Raw genomic sequence first — 19,251 nt, 5'->3', positions numbered from 1 at the left:
ATTTCTTTATTGAATATAGGATTTAGAAAATTGTTCTAAAAGAGGTACGAGGAAAACATACTCAATATTTGGCATGCAGGAAAAGACTTTTGTACAAAATCTCATCTCCTAGTAGAAGGCGGAGGTATGGTTGGTTGGTGGCTGGTGACCTACCAGCAGCAGAATGTTGGGCGATGCTTTTCTAAAGAGCTTTCTCTCTATGCTGTGATGAGTATCAACCAGTGCAGCCCTTGAACTAGGAAACAAAGGGAAGAAGGGCAATATATATCTCCAGGAAAAAGGCAGAGCTGGTCTGAGAATAACAGAGTTTCTTTATCCATAATGCCTTTAATAAATGAAGCAGATCCTGCATACCCCTAGAAACCAGTAGGACAGTAGCTGTTTTTCATGTTACACAAGAAACCACACCGGGCTTTTTCTGCACCAAAACACACAACCTGTAGTGAAGCTCAAGTCAACGATTAGCAACTAATTCATTTCATTTTCCAAATGCCAAAGATGAACATGCCTGCTTCCACTGCAGATGCAAAGCTCTGTGCAAGACAACTCTTGTGCTTGTGAGTGGGATGCAAAACCTCAGTCTGGCTCACCCAGCAGCCCAACACCGTGTTGAGTGATTGAGTCACGCCGAGCCTCTGCCAGCTCATGGATCTATGCATAGTGCTGTGTTGTGTGGTGTAAATGTACCTTATGCGTTGGGCACACAGAATTATTTGTGGCTCCTGCTGCACGATTCCCAGCTGGGATGCTGACCATATCAACTCAAACCAAACGGTCCTTGAAATTTAACTAAAATTCAGCAAAACACCAAGTAGTTAATGGAGTCGCAGAATATGACTGTTAGGCCTACTGCGGATTTTTATTCCCAGAGGTTTCTCATCTGGCTTTCTAATTTCCCCTAACTTTTGAGAATTTAGCATGTTTGGCTTTCTGTCAAACTGGTTTGAAAGTGAGCCATGTAGCCCAGAAGTTCTGGGGGATGATCACAGAGACAGATGACAGGAATTCATATATACATAAGCCACATTTCTGCTAAAAAATAGGTTAAAGGCCATAAAATAAAAAGCATAAAAAGTAAAAGATGTACAAGTGTGTCAGCATGCTGTTTTTAATGCAAGGGGCACCGAAAGAACAAAAGCATTGAATGAGAAGGTCAGGTCACATCTGCTCAAGCAAATGCTTGTGCTTTATCTGGGTCACAGGTTCATGGTTAAACTTGTATAAGTGAACATCTAGAGACTTTGTTGTTTGCTGTGTGTGTTTTTGTTTTGTTGTTTTTTTTTTTTTAGCAGTAATATAAAGGCAATTATACAGTGATGCTTCAAGCCCTCTCTGTTCCATGGCTGCCCCTATGGTAATTGCAGGCTGCTCCAGACTGGCAGCAGATAACCACTGTGGTCCACCTCAGGGTCCCAGCCCCTTGCTAATCCAAAAGAGCATGCCTGGCTGCACTGCACCCTCTGCCCCCAGCCTTTGGCTTGTGCACCGATCATAACCAAGACATGGGAGATGTGAAGGGGAGAGAGGCACATGGGGTTGGGACAGAGTGCCCTGTTGGACCAAAAGCTCAGAAACACCCCAGGTTTCCCAGTTAGGAGGCAGGTGGAGTTGCAGTACACAGGCTGGAGGAGCCGTGGCGTTCCCACCGTTCTGCTCTCACTCTTTATTCTCAATGACTTCTGCCTCCATTCTCTGTCTGTCTCTCCTGGTTAGATCTAGTATTGGGACTCCTCCAAGAACTTTCTCTTCGAGTACAATTGTAATCAAGCTGCATGCCTAAAATCAATATAGTATTTGTTTTGTCAACATTTTTTTCCTGAATTAGGATTGTATATGTGATTTTTTTTTCCCATTTCTTTCCAAAGATACTCCTTAGAAGGTGATGTGAGGAAATGGCTGAAGATTGATTCAGTCACTGGGCAGGTATACACTGCGTCTACTTTGGATCGAGAACAACAAGAAACATACACAGTTGAGGTTGTTGCATCAGAGCAAAGTAAGTGAGGAAACAACTACAGACTGGAGAAATGACAGGGCTCTGAAAGCTTTCCTTGGGTCCCCAGTCTTTGCCCCAAGGTAGAATATTGACTTATGTTTCCTGTATGTAGAAGAGACATGGGAAACTTAAGGAATTTTGTGCTTGAAAGAGTGTTCCAAAAAGCACTGGTTACCTTGGATGTGACTGCTTACCAGATATGACGGATGTGACAGTTTACCAGATACGGTGGTCTGCCTGCCTCCTTTCACTTGCTAGTGCTCTGTAGTTAAAAAGAATTGGGGTTAAATGAACCATACTTTTAAAAAGGTGGTGGCAGTTACCATGAGACCCTCAGGACTTCCTGAGACCTTGCCTCTGTGGCCTGCAGACAGAATGCCACCTTTCTCTGCCTGCCTGGTGGTCTACCAATACAATAACTGCAAATGCAACAATCCTGTGCATAAGTCAAAGATGTGCATGTAACTTTGCATTCTGTTTAACTCTACAGAGAATGCAGCTCAGAAATCCAGAACAACTTTGACACTACAGTTAAAGGATGTGAATGACAACCCTCCACTGTTGGCTACGGATAATCCTGCCTTCTTCTGCCACCCAGTCAGTGGAGGAGAGAGAACTATCATTCAAGCTACTGATGCTGATAAACAGTGGTATTATTCAACATTTACTTTTTCTCTTGCGGATGACAGGAATGCAATAGATAATTGGGAAATCTCAAAGGTCAATGGTAAGTTAATAAAGCTATTCTTTTAGTTATATGAGACTCTCTAAGTACTGTGGGATATATAAATATTAAATTTCTTTTCATTCTTATTATTGCATGTCCAGTATTCATGCAAAGAAAAAATAGGTTGTCAGGAAATTACATGCATTTTGGCATGTATTTATTTGAACACCTAACTCATCAATTATTGTTTTCAAGAGATGACCTCTAGTGTGCTATAAGCCAAAATTCTACTAGTAGTTATGAGAGAAGAAACATGTAAGAATAAAATATACTGTGTGCTTAAATGAATAGAAATCACTTCTGCTAATGAAATAGAGCAGTTCACAAACTGTGTTTCTGATATTTCATGTGCAAAGGGGAGTTGTGCCTCACAAACAAACTGGAGTTCTTTGAAGGTGATCAGTAAGCACATGGATAAGTGCTTGGCCAATAGAGCCTGTCTGAATTTCTAAAAGATGTTTGATGAAATGTCTCACTAGAGAAAGCAGGGTTGCTACAATGTGAAAAGGACAAGTTTTGAAAGGATAAATAATAATGTGAAAATCTGGAGTTGGACTAAATGGTCAGCTCTTACACTGAAGGGAGTTCATGTGTGATTTTCCAAAGGGTTTTTTTTCTAGGACCTGTGTAAGTCGATAAATGTGAGTGTGCAATGAGGAGGCAAAATTTACTCATTATAAAAATTTATTTGAGTAGGAACCAAGTGTGAAGAATTGCAGAACATCCTTACAAGACTGAGTTGGCTGATCAATAAAATGGCAGATTCATGTGAACCCTGGACTGCCAAATTCACATTTGAAATTGAAATCATGGGTGCTGAGTTGGCCATTACAAGTCAGAAGTGAGACCTGTAAACAGTTCCATGAATATTTGAGATCAAATTATTATTATTATTATTATTATTATTATTCAGAAAAGCAGATCAAATATTTGGACTTGCCAGGAAGGGGCCAAAGAAGAAATCAGATAACATCATTATGCCACCATATAAATCCATTATTTATTCAAATATTGAACTTTGGTCTCTACATCTCTGAAAAGATGCAGTAGAACCATAAACAGGTTCAGATAAGGTGACAAGGATAATCAGAGTTATGGAGTAATCTGATATAAGGAAGTTTATGGAAGCAGCAAAGTAAGATACTACTTTTTATCTTGGAAGAGAGTAGGGAAAAAATACAATAGAGGTTTAAAAAATCGTGAATGCAATGGTCAGGGTGGCCAGAGGTTCATTGTTTGCCCTCTCTTCCAGTACACAAACCTGGGAGTCTCAAATGAAGCTTATGGGATTGATTTCCAATGCAGATAGAACATGGAGGTATTTAACTGTGGAACTTGCTGCCACAGGGTGTAGTGTATGTAAAATGCTTCTGCAAGTTCGAAGCAAGAAATTACATCTCGCTCCAAAAGTCCCTGAGTTAGAAATGTTTGAAGGCTGTGAGAGCATTTGGAGAAAATAAAAGACATACTTTCATTTTTTATTGTAATCTCCACTTATTCTAGAGACAAGATACTGACACCAGTAGACCTTTGGTCTGATCCCAATGGCTGTTATAGTCTTTTCCAAGTTTTAAAGAGTCTTAGGTGTGACAGCGTAAGCATGCTAGAAGGACAGTCTGTCCTACTAAGTTATCTTGGGAACAATTTAAGTTGGTTATGGCTTCTATGAGTATGGGGGGATATTCTTGGTTTAGATATGATGCCATCACTGTAGCACTACCCAAGATCAGATTTGGCCTGATGTGAAAATTAAGAGAAAATTCTCTGACCATATGATGCTGAAGGACAGACCAGGCCTTCTGACCATCCCTTTCGACTTAATGTTTGCAAACCAATGAGACCTGGGAAGACATGGAGGAAAACAGGAACTACCATCATGTGCAAAGCAGCTTTTGAAAGAGCATTTGCAGCTGGTATAAATGTTGAGCTTTATTTCTTTTTTGTGCTGACATGAATGTCCCATTTCCTACTTACAGCTACTCATGCTTACCTCTCTCCAAAACATGCTAACTTTGAAGAGAAGGTGTATATTGTTCCAGTAGTAATCAATGATAATGGACAACCACCTTTGGAAAGAAAAGTGAATCTTGAAGGTATACAATGCACAGAATTGTTCATTTCAAGACAACAGTTACAATTATGAATAATCAAAACAGACTGCTAAACTTCTCATTAACCTCATGGCATTTCTTTTTGCAGTAAACATCTGCAGCTGTTCAAGTGAAAACTCATGTTTTATTGAAGTACAGCGTGAGCACTCCTGGCCAAGCACTGGCCAGGCAATTGGGATTCTTATTGGGGTCCTCCTCATCATCGGTATGTCACTTTTTCTTGGTTGTTATGAAGCCAGGTCTCTGAGATATTATGGTCCTCCTGCATTTCTGACACTGATTCACTTGCTGGGTGAAGAGATGTCATTAATGTTGCAGAAGTAGCAAAACTTCAACAAGTAGCTTAAAACTTTTTCCAAGACAAGAGAATTTTTTTTTGTGTGTGAATAGCATAGGATAGGACAGGATGGGAGAATAGAATAGAATAGAATAGAATAGAATAGAATAGAATAGAATAGAACTATTTCAGTTCGAAGGGACCTACAACAATCATCTAGTCCAACTGCCTGACTAGTTCAGGGCTGACCAAATGTTAAACCATGGAATTAAGAGCATTGTCAAAATGCCTCTTAAATACTGACAGGCTTGGGGCACTAACCACCTCTCTAGGAAGCCCGTTCCAGTGTTTGACCACCTGCCCAGTAAAGAAATGCTTCCTCATGTCCAATCTAAACATCCTCTGGTGCAGCTTTGAACCATTCCCATGTATCCTGTCATTGGATTCCAGGGAGAAGAGATCAGCACCTCCCTCTCCACATTCTCTCCTCGGGAAGCTGTACAAAGCAGCCTCCTTTTGCCCAAAATAGACAAGTCCAAAGCCCTCAGCCACTCCTCATAGGTTGCTCCTTACAGCCCTTTCACCAGCTTTGTTGCCCTCCTCTGGACATGTTCAAGGACCTTCACATCCTTCTTAAACTGTAGGGCTCAGAACTGCACACAGTACTCAAGGTGAGGCTGCACCATTGCTGAATACAGTGAGATAATGGCCTCTTGACCATCCGTGTGATGCTGTGTTTGATGCACCCCAAGATGCAGTTTGCCCTCTTGGCTGCCAGGGCATACAGTGCTGACTCACATGGAGCTGCTGCTGACCAGCATCCCCAGGTCCCTTTCTGCAGGGCTGCTCTCCAATCACTCCTCTCCTGATTATATACTTGTGCCCAGCATCACTCCATCCCTGGTATAGAATCCAGAATTTGGATGTGTTAAATTTCATCCCATTAATCATTGCCCAATGTTCCAATCTATCTAGATCCCCCTACAAGGCCTTCTGTCCCTCAAGAGGGTCAGCAGCACCTCCCAGTTTGGTATCATCAGCAAACTTGCTAACAGTGCATTAGACTCCTACATCCAGATTGTTGATAAATATGTTGAACAGAACTGGCCCTAGAATTGAATCTTGAGGGATTCACTACAACCCTTTGAGCTCTGCCATTCTGCCAGTTCTTCTCCAAGCCCACCACAAACTTGCTCATCCCACAGTTGGACAACTTGTCTAGAATGATGCTGTAATGGACAGTATCAAAAGCCTTACTAAAACCCAGACAAATTATATTCATCACCTTCCCTTCATCCACTAGTCAGGTGACCCTATAATAGAAAGACATCAAATTAGTTAAACAGGACTTTCCCCTTGTGAACCCATGTTGACCATGCCTGAATGATTGCATTGTTCTTTAAATGCCTTTCACTAGTACACAGCATGATCTTCTCCATAATTTTTCCAGGAACTGAGGTTAAACTAACAGATCTGTAGTTCCCTGGGTCTCCCCTCATGCCCTTTTTGTAGCTTGGAATAACATTAGTCAACTTCCAGTCAGCAGGAACCTCCCAAGACTCCTAAGACCTTTGGTAGATGATCAAGAGAGGTCCTGCCTTAACATCGTCCAGCTCCTTTAGTATTCTATTCATCAATATAAGTGCAAAAGCAGTGAGGATGACTGTTTATGGGATCCAGTCCCCCAGGAAGCAAAGAGCAAGAAGAATTCAGTGCTCGGTCCTGTGTGATTTTTGAATGTGGTGGTCACAAGAGCCACACTGGAAACTGTGACTCAGCTGTAGAGTGGGGAGGGACTGTGAAAGACTCATGGAGAAAATAAAAGTAATTAAGTGCATTATAGACCTCATATTCAAAAGAGTTGGGTTAAATTAGAGGATAAAAGGGAAAACCCCCAAGAATTTATGTAAGTTACCATTACTTCCATTGTAAAAGAAAAGAGAACAAGTTCAGTACTTAAAAAGACAAAGCCAAAGTTCTGAGTTGATTTTCTTTTGTAATACTCAAACCCCTAAAGCAAGAGAAAGTGAGAATGCTTATGATGCTTATGTGTTCATCTTTTGAAGATAGAAAGAGACAAAAAATCAAATACCTTAAAATGGAAGAAGCCATACTCAGTACATGTGACTGGCAGAGAAACGCCTCAAGCTGCATCTTTGTCATGTCTGATCAAACTTCTCACGTTATTTTTGCACAATGGCTTAGTTTGATACCTCAGTATAGCACCACATTTAAGTGAAAATTACGTTGGATAACTGAGTAAAGATGTTTTCATTGGAAGAGAGCTTGTCAGCTTCAGACATCACTGTGAATGTTGCTACTGCTTGATGACTTTTAAAAACCACAGTGTATGTAGCTCTCAAAGGATTTTAAAAAATATTCCTAAAATGAATATGTGGGTTTTTTCCATAGCAAGTTTTTTTCACTGTAAATGCAAAATCAGATGGCAGCCTCTCAGGTGGATTTAACAGGGATCAGAGATGGGCAAGAAAGAAAAAATAAGAAGTATCTAAAGATTTTATGAAACCCAGGGAGATTACAAACACAGAGTTTGGCCTTGAAGCTCAGGACCCTCTGTAGTTTTCCCTTCTTTAAAAGAAACACAAACATAGGCACTGGAAAACAAAATACAACAAAACAAAAAATACACCCCAAACTCTCAGCCAATTCAATCCCATGGGGAACCTCTTTCATTAAGACAAACTGTTTCTCTCCTGGAAGGTATTTCTCCCTCTGAGAAGCGGGTGATGGATACTAGCATGTTCCTTGATTTACTACTCAGACACCACAAATATGAATGTAAATGAGGGAGTAGCTGAACACTCCTATATACTTTAGTAAATGAACAAAGAGATGTTGGAAGCGATAGATAATCTAACATTGATAAAGAGGAAATAAGTTTACATACCATATAATAAGCTCATAATGATTTTAAAAGGTGGAACATATATGTGTATTTACATATAATATGCATATTTGGTGAGTATTTATACATATATATGTATATATGCATATGAAGATATCTAGACACCTTAGATATGATAACTGATGATAAAGGGTATAACTCTTCTAATCCAGGCCAGAAGAAAATCTCAGTCATTCTTGGCCATAAGTGCACAAATCTCTGGCATCCATCCGCTATCCCCAACAGATATCAACGAGTTCCCAAGGAACAATTTTGCTGTTAGTAGTCTCAGCTTTGCTGTGACAGAATTGGCATTCCATTGGGAAAAAACAAAATAAAACAAAACAAAACAGCCAACCAATCAAACACCCCTCCTCCCAAACAAAAACGAAAAACAAAAAACAGAGACTACAATTCAAGACAAACATGAAAAATCACTGCTCAAAGGGAGCGGGGGGCTAAAAAAGACACTTTGCCATCTGGTCAGACCCTAGAGGAGAAGTTCTCCTTTGGGGGAATTCTCCTGAGCCCTGAGACATCTAATCCTGCCCACCAGTGCCTAGGATCCCTGAACACGCTGTTGGTCCAATGCTGCATGGGCATTGCCCAAAGCCATTTGCTTCTGTTCGAGAGGTAAAGCAGTATGGAATGTATACAAGAGGTAAAGCAGTGCAGCTGTCAGATCCTTTGCTGCAATACCTTTTCAGAGAGTTTTCCCTTTACTGATGACTGCTCTCTGTTTTTCAGGTTTCATTATAGGGGGTGCATTTTTTCACATGAAATACAAACAGAAAAATGAAAAGAAGAGCCATCAGAACGATGTGAAGGATACATCTGAGCTCAACAGACTGACTTAATGACTGTTTCATCAAGAAATGAAAGTGCCCTTTGGGTTGAGAAGGAGGAAGCTTTGTAGCTTCCAAAGCCCCAAAGTGTACTGCCACAAATTGAGGATACAAACATGCAAATGGAGGCTCCCAGGGTTCCGCCGTCACAAATTCAGTCATGAAAGAAAAAACATACCTGCACTTCAAAACAACCATTAATAATAATATCAGCTTTGACTGAAGTGCTAACTCATGACAATACCAAATGCTGAGCTCCTGCAAGGATCAATACAGAGGACCAGCCTTCTCTGTTTGGCAGCTGAACTAAATATGGAGTTTCTAAAGGACTACATTCACCTGACTGCACATCTTTGGCTCTTTCCTTCACAATAAGTTACTGAATGGCAGAACGGGAAATAAAGTCCTGTGCTATATTTGAAGATGTCCCATGAAGTTGCAAGAATCTCTCTGACTCTCGGCAAAGGAGCTCCCAAACTTATTGCAATCTGTAGCCTGCCCTGGGTCATGCCTGCTTACATTATGCTGGTGAATTTGTGCTAGCACTATGCAATAGCAATGTGACATTTCAGTTTTTCATTTTTTATATCCACAGAGTACAATCAGTTTGTGAAGAACCATGGCCTTTCATTACAGTTTCTAAGTTAAAAAATACATGCTGAGTCATGTGGAATTGGGTAATGTGCCGTTTTTTCATACTGCTGCAAATACTGTTATTGCCCCCTACACATTAGATAAGAATAAAAATGTTCTTTAAAGGTTTTAGTGTCTGCTTATTTTATTAAAAAAAAAAAAAGAAAGAGTGCATGAAAGCAAACCATTGCTGCTTGATTATCTATTGTATTTAACCCTCACTTTCACATTACACAGATCAGAAATGGCCCTCAGGCCAGAGTAGATATATATCCAGCTGATTCAAGATGCACTGGCTGCTGGAGGCACTTGTATCTTGGTTTCAGCAAAATGTATTTGAGCCCAGGATGACACTCAGGGAAGGAAAGCCTTTTCCTGACAGCATGCCTATAGAAGGGCATTTTTGGTGACAGTTTGAGGGAGGCTTTTATTTTAAGCTATAAATACAAGCTGACAAATATTGCGTTAAACTGAAAAGACAATATACTTTTGAAAACACTGAAGAAAAGGTCATATGGAAAAGAGTATGTTTGTTTACCCAGGATTTTTTTTAATAGCTTTTGCATGCAGCACAGAACTAGAAAGAAAAGAGCACTTTTTTGGTAGCATTGCATTATAATAGGTTTTCCTAGAATGCTGCCAGCAAAAACTTTGCTTTTGGGCTTCAGCGACACAACCCAATTGTTGTACCTCTTACCCCAGCTGTTGCAGCTCTGTTATTTGCTGTGGGGCTCACTGCTGGAATGTATTTATTTTATGATGGGAATGCAATCCATTATATTTGGAAAGTATGACATTCAGTTACGTCAGTGTGTCCAGGGATTGGGATTAGTATATTGTTTTATAAATAAAGAAGCCAAAGTTCAGGAGTCATTGTACTTGTGTATGGCAATACAACTTTATCTGAAGATGGGGAAAATGTGCAGAAGTTCCACTTTGTTTTATCTCCATGACCTCTATTTCTGTTTGCTAATTTTACCCAAATGCATCTTGTATTTTCAAGAATTTCTTTTCTGGACAAGGTTCAAAACATTTCCTGTCTTATTATTTACCTACATTCATGGCTGGTTTTATAGCAAGACCTTATCCCTTTCCGCAGTCTACAGGGCTATTGCTCCAATTTCTTGATCTTGTGGAGTAATTCACTGCCTGGGTGCCCTGCAACTGGGGCACCAGGCTCTTCTTGGTGCTTCTTGTACTGTGCATTATTCCTAATCTAAGAAGAAAAAAAAAAAAAGAAGAAAGAAAAAACCTCACATTTCCAACCCTGCCACAAATATTCTCATTTTCTTCACCCTCCTGCCTGTGTGTCTGCCAGGACTTCACCCCCAGCCCTCTGAGGGTTTATTTAACCCAGCCATGCTCTGGCTCCTCCACCGGTTCAGTCTCTTTTGGGAACCAGACAAAAGCTCTCACCCAGCCTTAACCCTCCCCCTGCAGCAGACTGCTGCCCCCGGCCTCCTTTCCAGAGGACAAATGCAGTTTTCTTTGGGTCTCTGGAGAGGAGGAGAAGCAATACCTATTATTGCGCCTTCCCACCAGCCCCAGCTGGTTCCCAGGTCCCTGCAGGAGCAGCAGATACTGGGACGTTTTGCCCTTGTACGTTACATTTTGCTCTCAATTCAAGATTTAAAGGATGAGCACTTCTGTTTGAGCTCCTCAAATTCATGTCAATGTCTGTTAGTCACTGCATCTTTCAAAGCAGTTTCACTGACACTTCTTGGTAATAACTGACAACACATAAACTGCACTCGACATGTAAAAGTGTAAGGATATAGACAGCACTGAAAACAGAATTTAGTACAAACCTCCAAAAAATAGTTATCTGAAGTCAGCCATGTTATTATTTTTTTAAACAACTTTGAAATATTGCCTTATGTTCATTTTTTATCCTGACAAAATCTGTATGTCGTACTGGCATGATTTGCACACATACACGATTCTCTATGAAGAAATTAATAAGGTCCACAAGCATTAAAACTGAATTTGTACTTTAAAAGCACCATACTTAAAGCTCTCCTACAAATTATTAGATCAACTTTATACAATTGACAGCAAAAGGACAAATTTTGAAAACAGTATTGAAGGCTTTGGACTCCAGTTATAACCTTTCTGCCAAGAACAATATCACACAAGAAGTCCAGTGATGAAATCTGCTGAGAATATGTCCTCTGGCACTGTTCCTTCCCAGGGCTCCTCCTTCAAGCAAACAACATCTCATTACAAGGTTCACAGATAGCAAAAGATGTTTCAGTGCTTTCTAATTCCTTTTTTACAAGATTAGAGATTTATCAGGGTTTTGATTATCTCCAGGATTAATGGCATACATTAATTAAACTGTCATTATGGCTATTTTTCAACTCTTCTGTAAACATAAACTTGAAAAGTACGAACAAGATTTTTATCTGGGTTTATAGAACAAATGCCACAGAGCAGCAGCTCTTGTGAAGAAAAAAAAAAAAGTGTCCTTAATCCATGTTTTGAAGTGTAGTTCATCAGCACTGCTCACAGGACCAGCCACACAAGGCTGTAGCCACCACGCACAGCTACTGCTGTGCCTGTTGGATGGGATGAAGATAAGGCGGCCCCAGAGGCACGTCCACGGGTGCGGAGGGCTGCGTCTCAGAAGCTGGGACTGCGCTGCCACCCAGCCAGCTGGAGCCACCCATCCTTGTGAAGGGACAGACTCCCTCCGGGCCTGGGGAATGCAGGGGAAAATGTGTCTTCACGCGTAAAACAGCTCTGTAGTGAGCTCTGCTCTTGGGCAGCCATGCACAGTGTGGGGGAGCACAGATGACACTTAGGTGGGATTAGGAACCTGGCTGGTAAAGGGGAACTGGCTTTGGATGAAAGAGGATGGATGTTCTCCCAATCCCTCTGCGTAGCAGCTAGTCGTAGATGCACCACACTTGGAGTTTGAGAAAACTTTACTTTAGAAATAAACCAAACATGTTTATTCCTAGTGGTGTTTCCCACAGATTTGCCAGAACTTGGAGCTAAAATCAGCTAATTGCTTGTGCAAACTAGAGCAAGGAAGCACATAATCCATATAGTTACCACTCTTTCCAGAGATCTTGTGCCCAGTTTCTAAATGTCATTTCAGTGGCATTGACCCCTTCAGAGAAGTCCCCCTTCCCTGTTTGTTGACTTTGGGCCTTGAACAGAAGATCCAGAAATTTGCAGCTTAAATTACAAGGCAAAGTTCTAGAGCTACAGGTCTCTGCCACAGTGGGGAAACATCCTGTGTGGAGAGAGTTCAGAAAAGAGAAGCACCACAGCCTCTGTCCAAAGAGTTACAATGATGTACATGAGCATCTATTAGTGCAGAAAAATGCTGTGGAAACATTCAGAAAGATGGACAACATCATTGTGTCAAGGATCTCAAGCCAGGAAAAACACTCCCAGTTTTTTAGTTGCACATTCCAAAAGCAAAACAGAATATTAAAGGCAAACTACAAGCAGAACTTTGAACTCGTCGCTGAACAGCATGTTCCTCCACTGATGGCGAAATATTGTACAGTGCAGGGAGATGAACTACTCAAGCCTGTTCTGTTTAGGGCTTGGGGACCAGAGATAAGTTGTGAGTATAATTGCAAAAGGACAGTATGCCACAGATCAGCTCAAAGGGAAGAAGTGTCATGCATTTGCATCTGAGAAGATGACAACTAGTATTGGCATGAGCTGCACACATACTTACATCCATTTCATCCAGTTATGATATCACTGTCACAAGTGGACTTATCTCACCATTCCTGAACCGTTCTATAAGACATACATTAACACTGAATATGGTCAAGAAACGTATTTCCACAACCTCTTCTTCCAGCGCATTGCTCGTCAGGACTAACATTTAACTTGCAAATCCTCTAGGGAAGTGTCGGTCTAGAACATGATTCCTCACAACTGACCAGGAAGAATAGAAGCTGGAAGTTAGAAAGCAGAGATCGTAGAAACATAGAATAATTTGGGTTGGAAGAGACTTTTAAAGGTCATCTAATCCAACCCCTCTGCAACGAGCAGGGGCATCTTCAACCAGACCAGGTTTCCCAGAGTCCCATGCAGCCTGAGATTGAGTGTTTCCATAATCCCATCGCCAGGTGAAGAGCTGGGGTTGGCCGTCAGTTGCTAACAGCACAGGTACGCCTGATGTTGTTTCTCCACCTCTGAAGATTTTACACCCAGAGGTCTTCATTGCAGAACTATATGTCCTGTGTTTGAACTATTTCTTTTGCTTGACAAAGCTGAAGTTACACAGCAGTGGAGCCCATGGTGTATTTCCTCAGGTGAGACTCATGGAGTGTTTATTGCATCCCTATGTGCAGTGCAGAGAGCTCATCTGCTGTGCTCATCCCTTCCCAGCAAAGTGACTTGTCTGTCCTTAGTCAGCACTGAAGTGCCAATGTGGGACAGAAGTGGAGAACTAACAGCACTACAGTGGGGCTGGTAAACATTTACTGACTTGATTTACCTGAGTTATAAATCAAGAAATCTTTCAAAACCAACTTGTCCCAGCTGAATGAGCAGACTAATAAGAGGTAAGGACTGGTATAGCTGAGGCTGTGTTGCTTTCACACTTTCAATCTAGGCAGTAAAGGGTTACCAGAAGAAGTGATGGTGGGAGGGTGTCAGAGGGCAGAAGGAACAAGAAGGCAGCACCAAGCAAGACAAGCCGAAAACTGATAGCAGAACTGCCCTCCAAGCCCCAGTTGAACACCTGTGAGTGGCCATACCTGAAGGGTGTGAAGGTGCTCTGAGCCACAACTGTCTTACCTACTCAGAAGGATGTTAGTGAACTTGACAATGCACATCCTTTCAAGTCTGGTGGTTACAGTAGAGTTAGAAACAACATGTGCCGGTGTCTTCAGAAATCAGGGAATTTCCAGCTGCCACCCCTCTTGAGCTCGTTTTGCTGGCGGCTGTTACTGCCAGACCTGACTGAGAAGGCGCGTGGTTTTCTTTCATTTTTGGCCAACTTCTGAAAGGCTACAGATTTTTTCTTGCCCTTTGGATAACTGTTGATGTTAAAATCTACTCTTATGAAACTTTTTCCATTTCCCCAGGAAATATTTTGTGTTAATATATTCTTATCCTTTCCTTATTGATTTTATCTGCAATGCCTTTTGCCAAGTCTAATTTTTAGAGCCTTACGTTTACTGTCTCAGGCCTCAGCCGTTAAGTGTTTTGCTGGGCTGCTCTTCTTTTTTTTTCCATGATGCACAGCGAGTTCTCTCAAGTGAGGCACAGCTAAGAGCACCTTGTTATTTCTGTGTAAGTCAGGCTGTCAATGTGGTCTAGCAGACAGGGTGAATGAATAAGAGATGGACTATCTTCATACATGTTTACATCAGAGGAGCTGAGGTCAAGAGAAAGCTGAATTGTGCTTAATTAGTTAAGATAAGAAGGAAATGAGAAGGGGACACGTGGGAAGCCCTAGGCAGTGACTGTGTTTTCTCATGCTTCTGGGTATGTGGGTTCAAGCATTAGTAAAACATTTTGTACAAACAAGTCATTTAGTTATAAATAACTGGTATTTTAGGAGCATCCTGAATGTTGGGTTTGCAGGTTTGTCACCTGTTAATGTCTCTTACCCTTCCTGAGCTGTGTGATGGTGCAGGTGAGGGTGACCCTGGGGACAGAGGGAGTCTGAACGTCTCCCAATTAGGGTAAGTTACAACATTCCTTCCCTGCATCTCTTTTGCATTGGCCACTTGTTTGCTTCTCAGACACCAGCCCACATACTTATCTCATCTTTTAAAGGTCCAGCTCCTGAAAACTGTAAGCTGGAGTTACGAAAGCAGGTGTCTTCTCTGCCAGGTGCATACCTCATCTGCAAAAGGCAGACCTGCTGAGAAATGCCTTTTAAAGTCAACTCATGGAATTTCATCACCTGTGCGGGGCTGTGGACATCCCCTGGACAGCCCTTGCTGGGCTGCTGGATTGGTTATCCTGGTGCTGCCGCAAGGCTGCCAGCTCAGGCAGACCCCGTCTCCCGCTCCCCTGCAGGGCTGGAGCCACCTCTGGTGCTGTTTGCATGGACGACACACCAGCTCTGACAACACAGACAACTCTGTATGGACTAAGCGAACATCTGACAGCAGCAGCAATGAGCAGAAGTGGCAGTGTGGTGGCACAAGGTGGGGTGGCCACCCCAGAAGAGCACCCCAGAGCAGTGAGGAGCCCTGCCTGGGAAAGTGTTGATGCAGGAGAGGGAGGGAGCCAGGTCAGAGCCACTGAGATGCCAAGTGACTCGGTGAGTGCCATGTAAAGGATGTTCAGTTTGCAGGGAAGTGGAAAGAGCTGTTTTCCCAGGGGACCAGGGAGGCGTTATCACAGCAGAACTGTGATAACAGCCACTTTCCCACAATATTTGGAGTGAAAGATACTTTGGACATTTAAATATTATCTCCAGAGCCTGTTTGGTTTGCAAGGACCTATCACCCAGCCTCAGCCCGCCTTTGATGTGCATTCCTAAATACGCACAAAGCACATTCATTTCCTTTTGCAGCGCTTTCATTTGCTGCTAGAAAGCCTCTCAGCCCCTCAGGCAGGCCTGTGGCTATTCAAACAATGTCAGTAGTTTTCATATCACCCAGAGTCTTAAACAAACTCTGCTAGTTTTCTGCTGCCCTGCATACCAGCATTTTACCACGGTCCAGAGAGTTTTAAATTCCCACAGTTAAGACCTATGGTTTCTTTTCAGAAATGACCCACCATCACCACTGCAACTGCCTGAAATATTTTCTGAAATTTGAGTTCTTGCCAACACCCACTGCAGAGTCCCACTTTCTAACACTACAGTATGAAACAGGGCTTCCTCTCTAAAAGTTATCAAAAGGTGCCACCAGAGCACAGAACAGGAGGAATAAAATGAGATACAACTAAAATATATTCTGAAGACGCTTTTAAGCCATGCAGATTTGCATGTGGCAGTGTTAGCTGGGGGCAGCCTTAAAAAATAAGTGCTTCCATAAAACGCTTCTACAAGAAATATCCCTGTAAAAACTAACCTATATGGGAAACAGAGCAGTTCTCCATCATCATGCTGTTCCCCATGCCATTGCTACTTGTGCCATTTTTTGTCCTTATATGATGCTCACAGCCAGATGACTATAATCAACCTGCCAGTGGCATTACTGTTTCTCAGGATACACCACTGTCTTCAGAAGATGGTGACATGAAAAGTCAGGCAAACATGTTGTAACCGATGGGTGTTGCCAAAGATGCAGGGTGGACCAGCTGAAACTGGAGGAAAGCAGAAGTAATGGAAGTAGACAGTAGGAATTCCACCAAAACAGGCTGAGACCAAAGCCAGGATGGAACTGTGAACAAGGTAGGCCCATGACTGAGAGCCGGGTCATGATTCAAAACATCAATGAGCCTCGAGCATGGCGCATCCAGTGGGAACACAGGGGTGCAGTCCAGAGTCAGAAAAATTAAAGCAAGGAGGATAGGGAAGAGAGCAACTGGAGCAGGGTAAACAGGCTGATCAGTCTACGAGCCCTAAGCCTATGGACAAGTCTGCTTCTGAGGAGAACTTGAGTATCCTGCCTGGCCTACAGATGCTGGGCCAGGAGGGTGCAGAGGTGTTCCATAGGTCTGCAGAGCCCAGGCAGATGGCAATGACATAACTCTTCCTAGCTTTTGAATGTGGGAGCGTGTGGCATTACCTTCTGAGGTTCTATATGTGTTTAACTACAAAGCTGTTGTGACTATGGATAATGACTAATGGGTGAGGAAAATGAGGATAAGGGCAAACAGAAAAGAGTTAAGCAATGAAACATCACAGTCTTTCCTGGACTCTTGTAGTGTTGGGCAAGAAAACAGAGTCCATCAGTGCTTTAGCTGAGTACAGGTTCAGATAACGAGAGCTGGACTTGATTCTTGTGGGTCCCTTCTAACTCAGGACATTCTATGAATCCATGAACAGTGTCAAGTAAGACTGTGGTTTAAAGACTTCCAAGACTTAGCTCTCAGCTGAAAAATTAAGGCCTTTCAAGGAGAAGCAATGCAGATGATCTTGTCAGACTTGGCATGGTGGTTGATCAGCTTTGCTGCATTGGGGGTTCAATTGGAGCCAGTAAGTGCAGAATGGAAGCAGGAAGGAAACCCCCAGCTGCTGAAGGAGTACTCTGGAAAGTGGGGGCATGGAGGACAATGTCCTGAGCAAGCATGGTCAAGGGTTACACAACACTTTGATGAAGCTTGAGAAGTCAGTGGTGTTACCTAAGATGGATTTCCATTGCAGGGGACTAATTGACAGACAATGTAGAGAGATTTGAAAATTATGTTTAGAAGACTAAGGATTTATCACCAAGTATAAGAAATGAGTATAGGCCTCAGCCTGAAACTATTCTGACCAACACTGCAGGGAACCAGATGCTCTAAAGGGCAGTGGGGGATACTTCCATGGAACCATCCATCTCTGAGGATGGTGCTCACCAGATGCAGTCCTGCAAGCAAGGCAATTGAGAGATGATTCCTGAAGGTAGGTTCACCGATATCTGGAAGGATCAAAGCGCTGTGGGCCTCTGTAGATTGCTGTGATCTTCGTAGTACCTGAGCCAATAGATTTTCAGATCTTGCGTTCATATATCTCGCCACCAGAAATTATCCTTGTTCCAGTATTTCCAGCACTATTTGTACCTCCAGGGTGAAATCTCTTTATGACAGAGCAGGCTTCAAGTCTTAATTTAAACCCAAGGAAGCTGTTTTTGTCTGTCAAGGTAGGACAGATGTGTACTAGGATTCTTACTGGAACTATCTTAGTAGGATAATTCCAGAAGAACAACCTCTATAAATTGCACATTTTTTCACTGTTGTAACTGGGAGGTCTCAGAACAGTATAACTTGCATTTGCCCTTTACTGGGCATCTGCCTAGCTGTTTTGATTACTTGGCTGATAAGTAAGTTACAGAAATCTAAACACTGAGGAGAACAAGGACCATGCCGCCTGTTGCTTTGATAGCACAGTCTTAACTGCAGAGTTAGAGGCATTTGCCCCCACAAAGAGGGGCTCTGCTGGGTTTCAATGTGTACATGTAGGGATGAGGCCAATATCTGCTTCGGCTGTTCCAAAGCAAAATGGACTTCCCAGGAACATTCAGTCTCCACTTTCGAGAGTACAGCTAGAGAGATTGCTCACTTGAAAAGCCTTTAATGAACCTGTAACATATGTCAACAAGGAAGCATGCATCTTAAAATTAATTATAACAGCAGCCAAGCTCACAGTATCAAAACAATGATCCAGAAAAGGAAAGTCTATGGTGTCTAAGAAGGCATTACGCAGAAATAGCATGACTGTCACTTTGTTTGAATTAGATAGACAGATTACCTTGAAAAAGATGTCCCAGGGCAAAAAAAAAGTAAAGATTACTCTAGTTTTCCAAGAAAAGAGGAGATTCTTGTACCATGTCACTGCACATCAACCTAATGATAAAACATTATGGATAAAATTCTGGAACATCATTGGAGCATTTAAAGACATTTGGGTGTCTAAGTTACCCAAATATCCACATCAGATGTAGAATATGGTTTTTCATTCACTGCTCTGATAGATGTAGGTGTGTTCCTTGAAAGCTAACTTAAATTTAAGATCAGTTCTTGTTATCATTGAAATACTTAGTTTCTAAAGAGTGTGGGATATAAAAATCCAGATTTGATTTGATTCAGAATCCTGCTGTCTACATAAATGAAAAAAAACAACCCTGGACTTGCCCTTAGTACGCACTTCCCCTTTCACTAGCAAGTTCCAGAGCAT

General features: G+C 42.0%; 1 protein-coding gene across 1 annotated transcript in view; it reads left to right on the top strand.

Annotated features, from left to right (window-relative positions):
* The window catches only part of CDH17 (cadherin 17), a 29,617-nt gene extending 19,996 nt beyond the window's left edge, over nt 1–9,621 (top strand). The window contains exons 14-18 of the mRNA XM_021281247.2: nt 1,866–1,996; nt 2,487–2,723; nt 4,700–4,816; nt 4,923–5,039; nt 8,764–9,621. Coding sequence (XP_021136922.2) covers nt 1,866–1,996; nt 2,487–2,723; nt 4,700–4,816; nt 4,923–5,039; nt 8,764–8,873 — 712 coding nt within the window. The 3' untranslated portion in view covers nt 8,874–9,621. The remainder of the gene's footprint in view (nt 1–1,865; nt 1,997–2,486; nt 2,724–4,699; nt 4,817–4,922; nt 5,040–8,763) is intronic.
* The last annotated feature ends 9,630 nt before the right edge of the window (nt 9,622–19,251 follow it).

Source organism: Columba livia, chromosome 2 (genome assembly GCF_036013475.1).
Source record: "Columba livia isolate bColLiv1 breed racing homer chromosome 2, bColLiv1.pat.W.v2, whole genome shotgun sequence".
Taxonomy (NCBI): domain Eukaryota; kingdom Metazoa; phylum Chordata; class Aves; order Columbiformes; family Columbidae; genus Columba; species Columba livia.
This window is presented reverse-complemented; position numbering and strand designations above follow the sequence as displayed.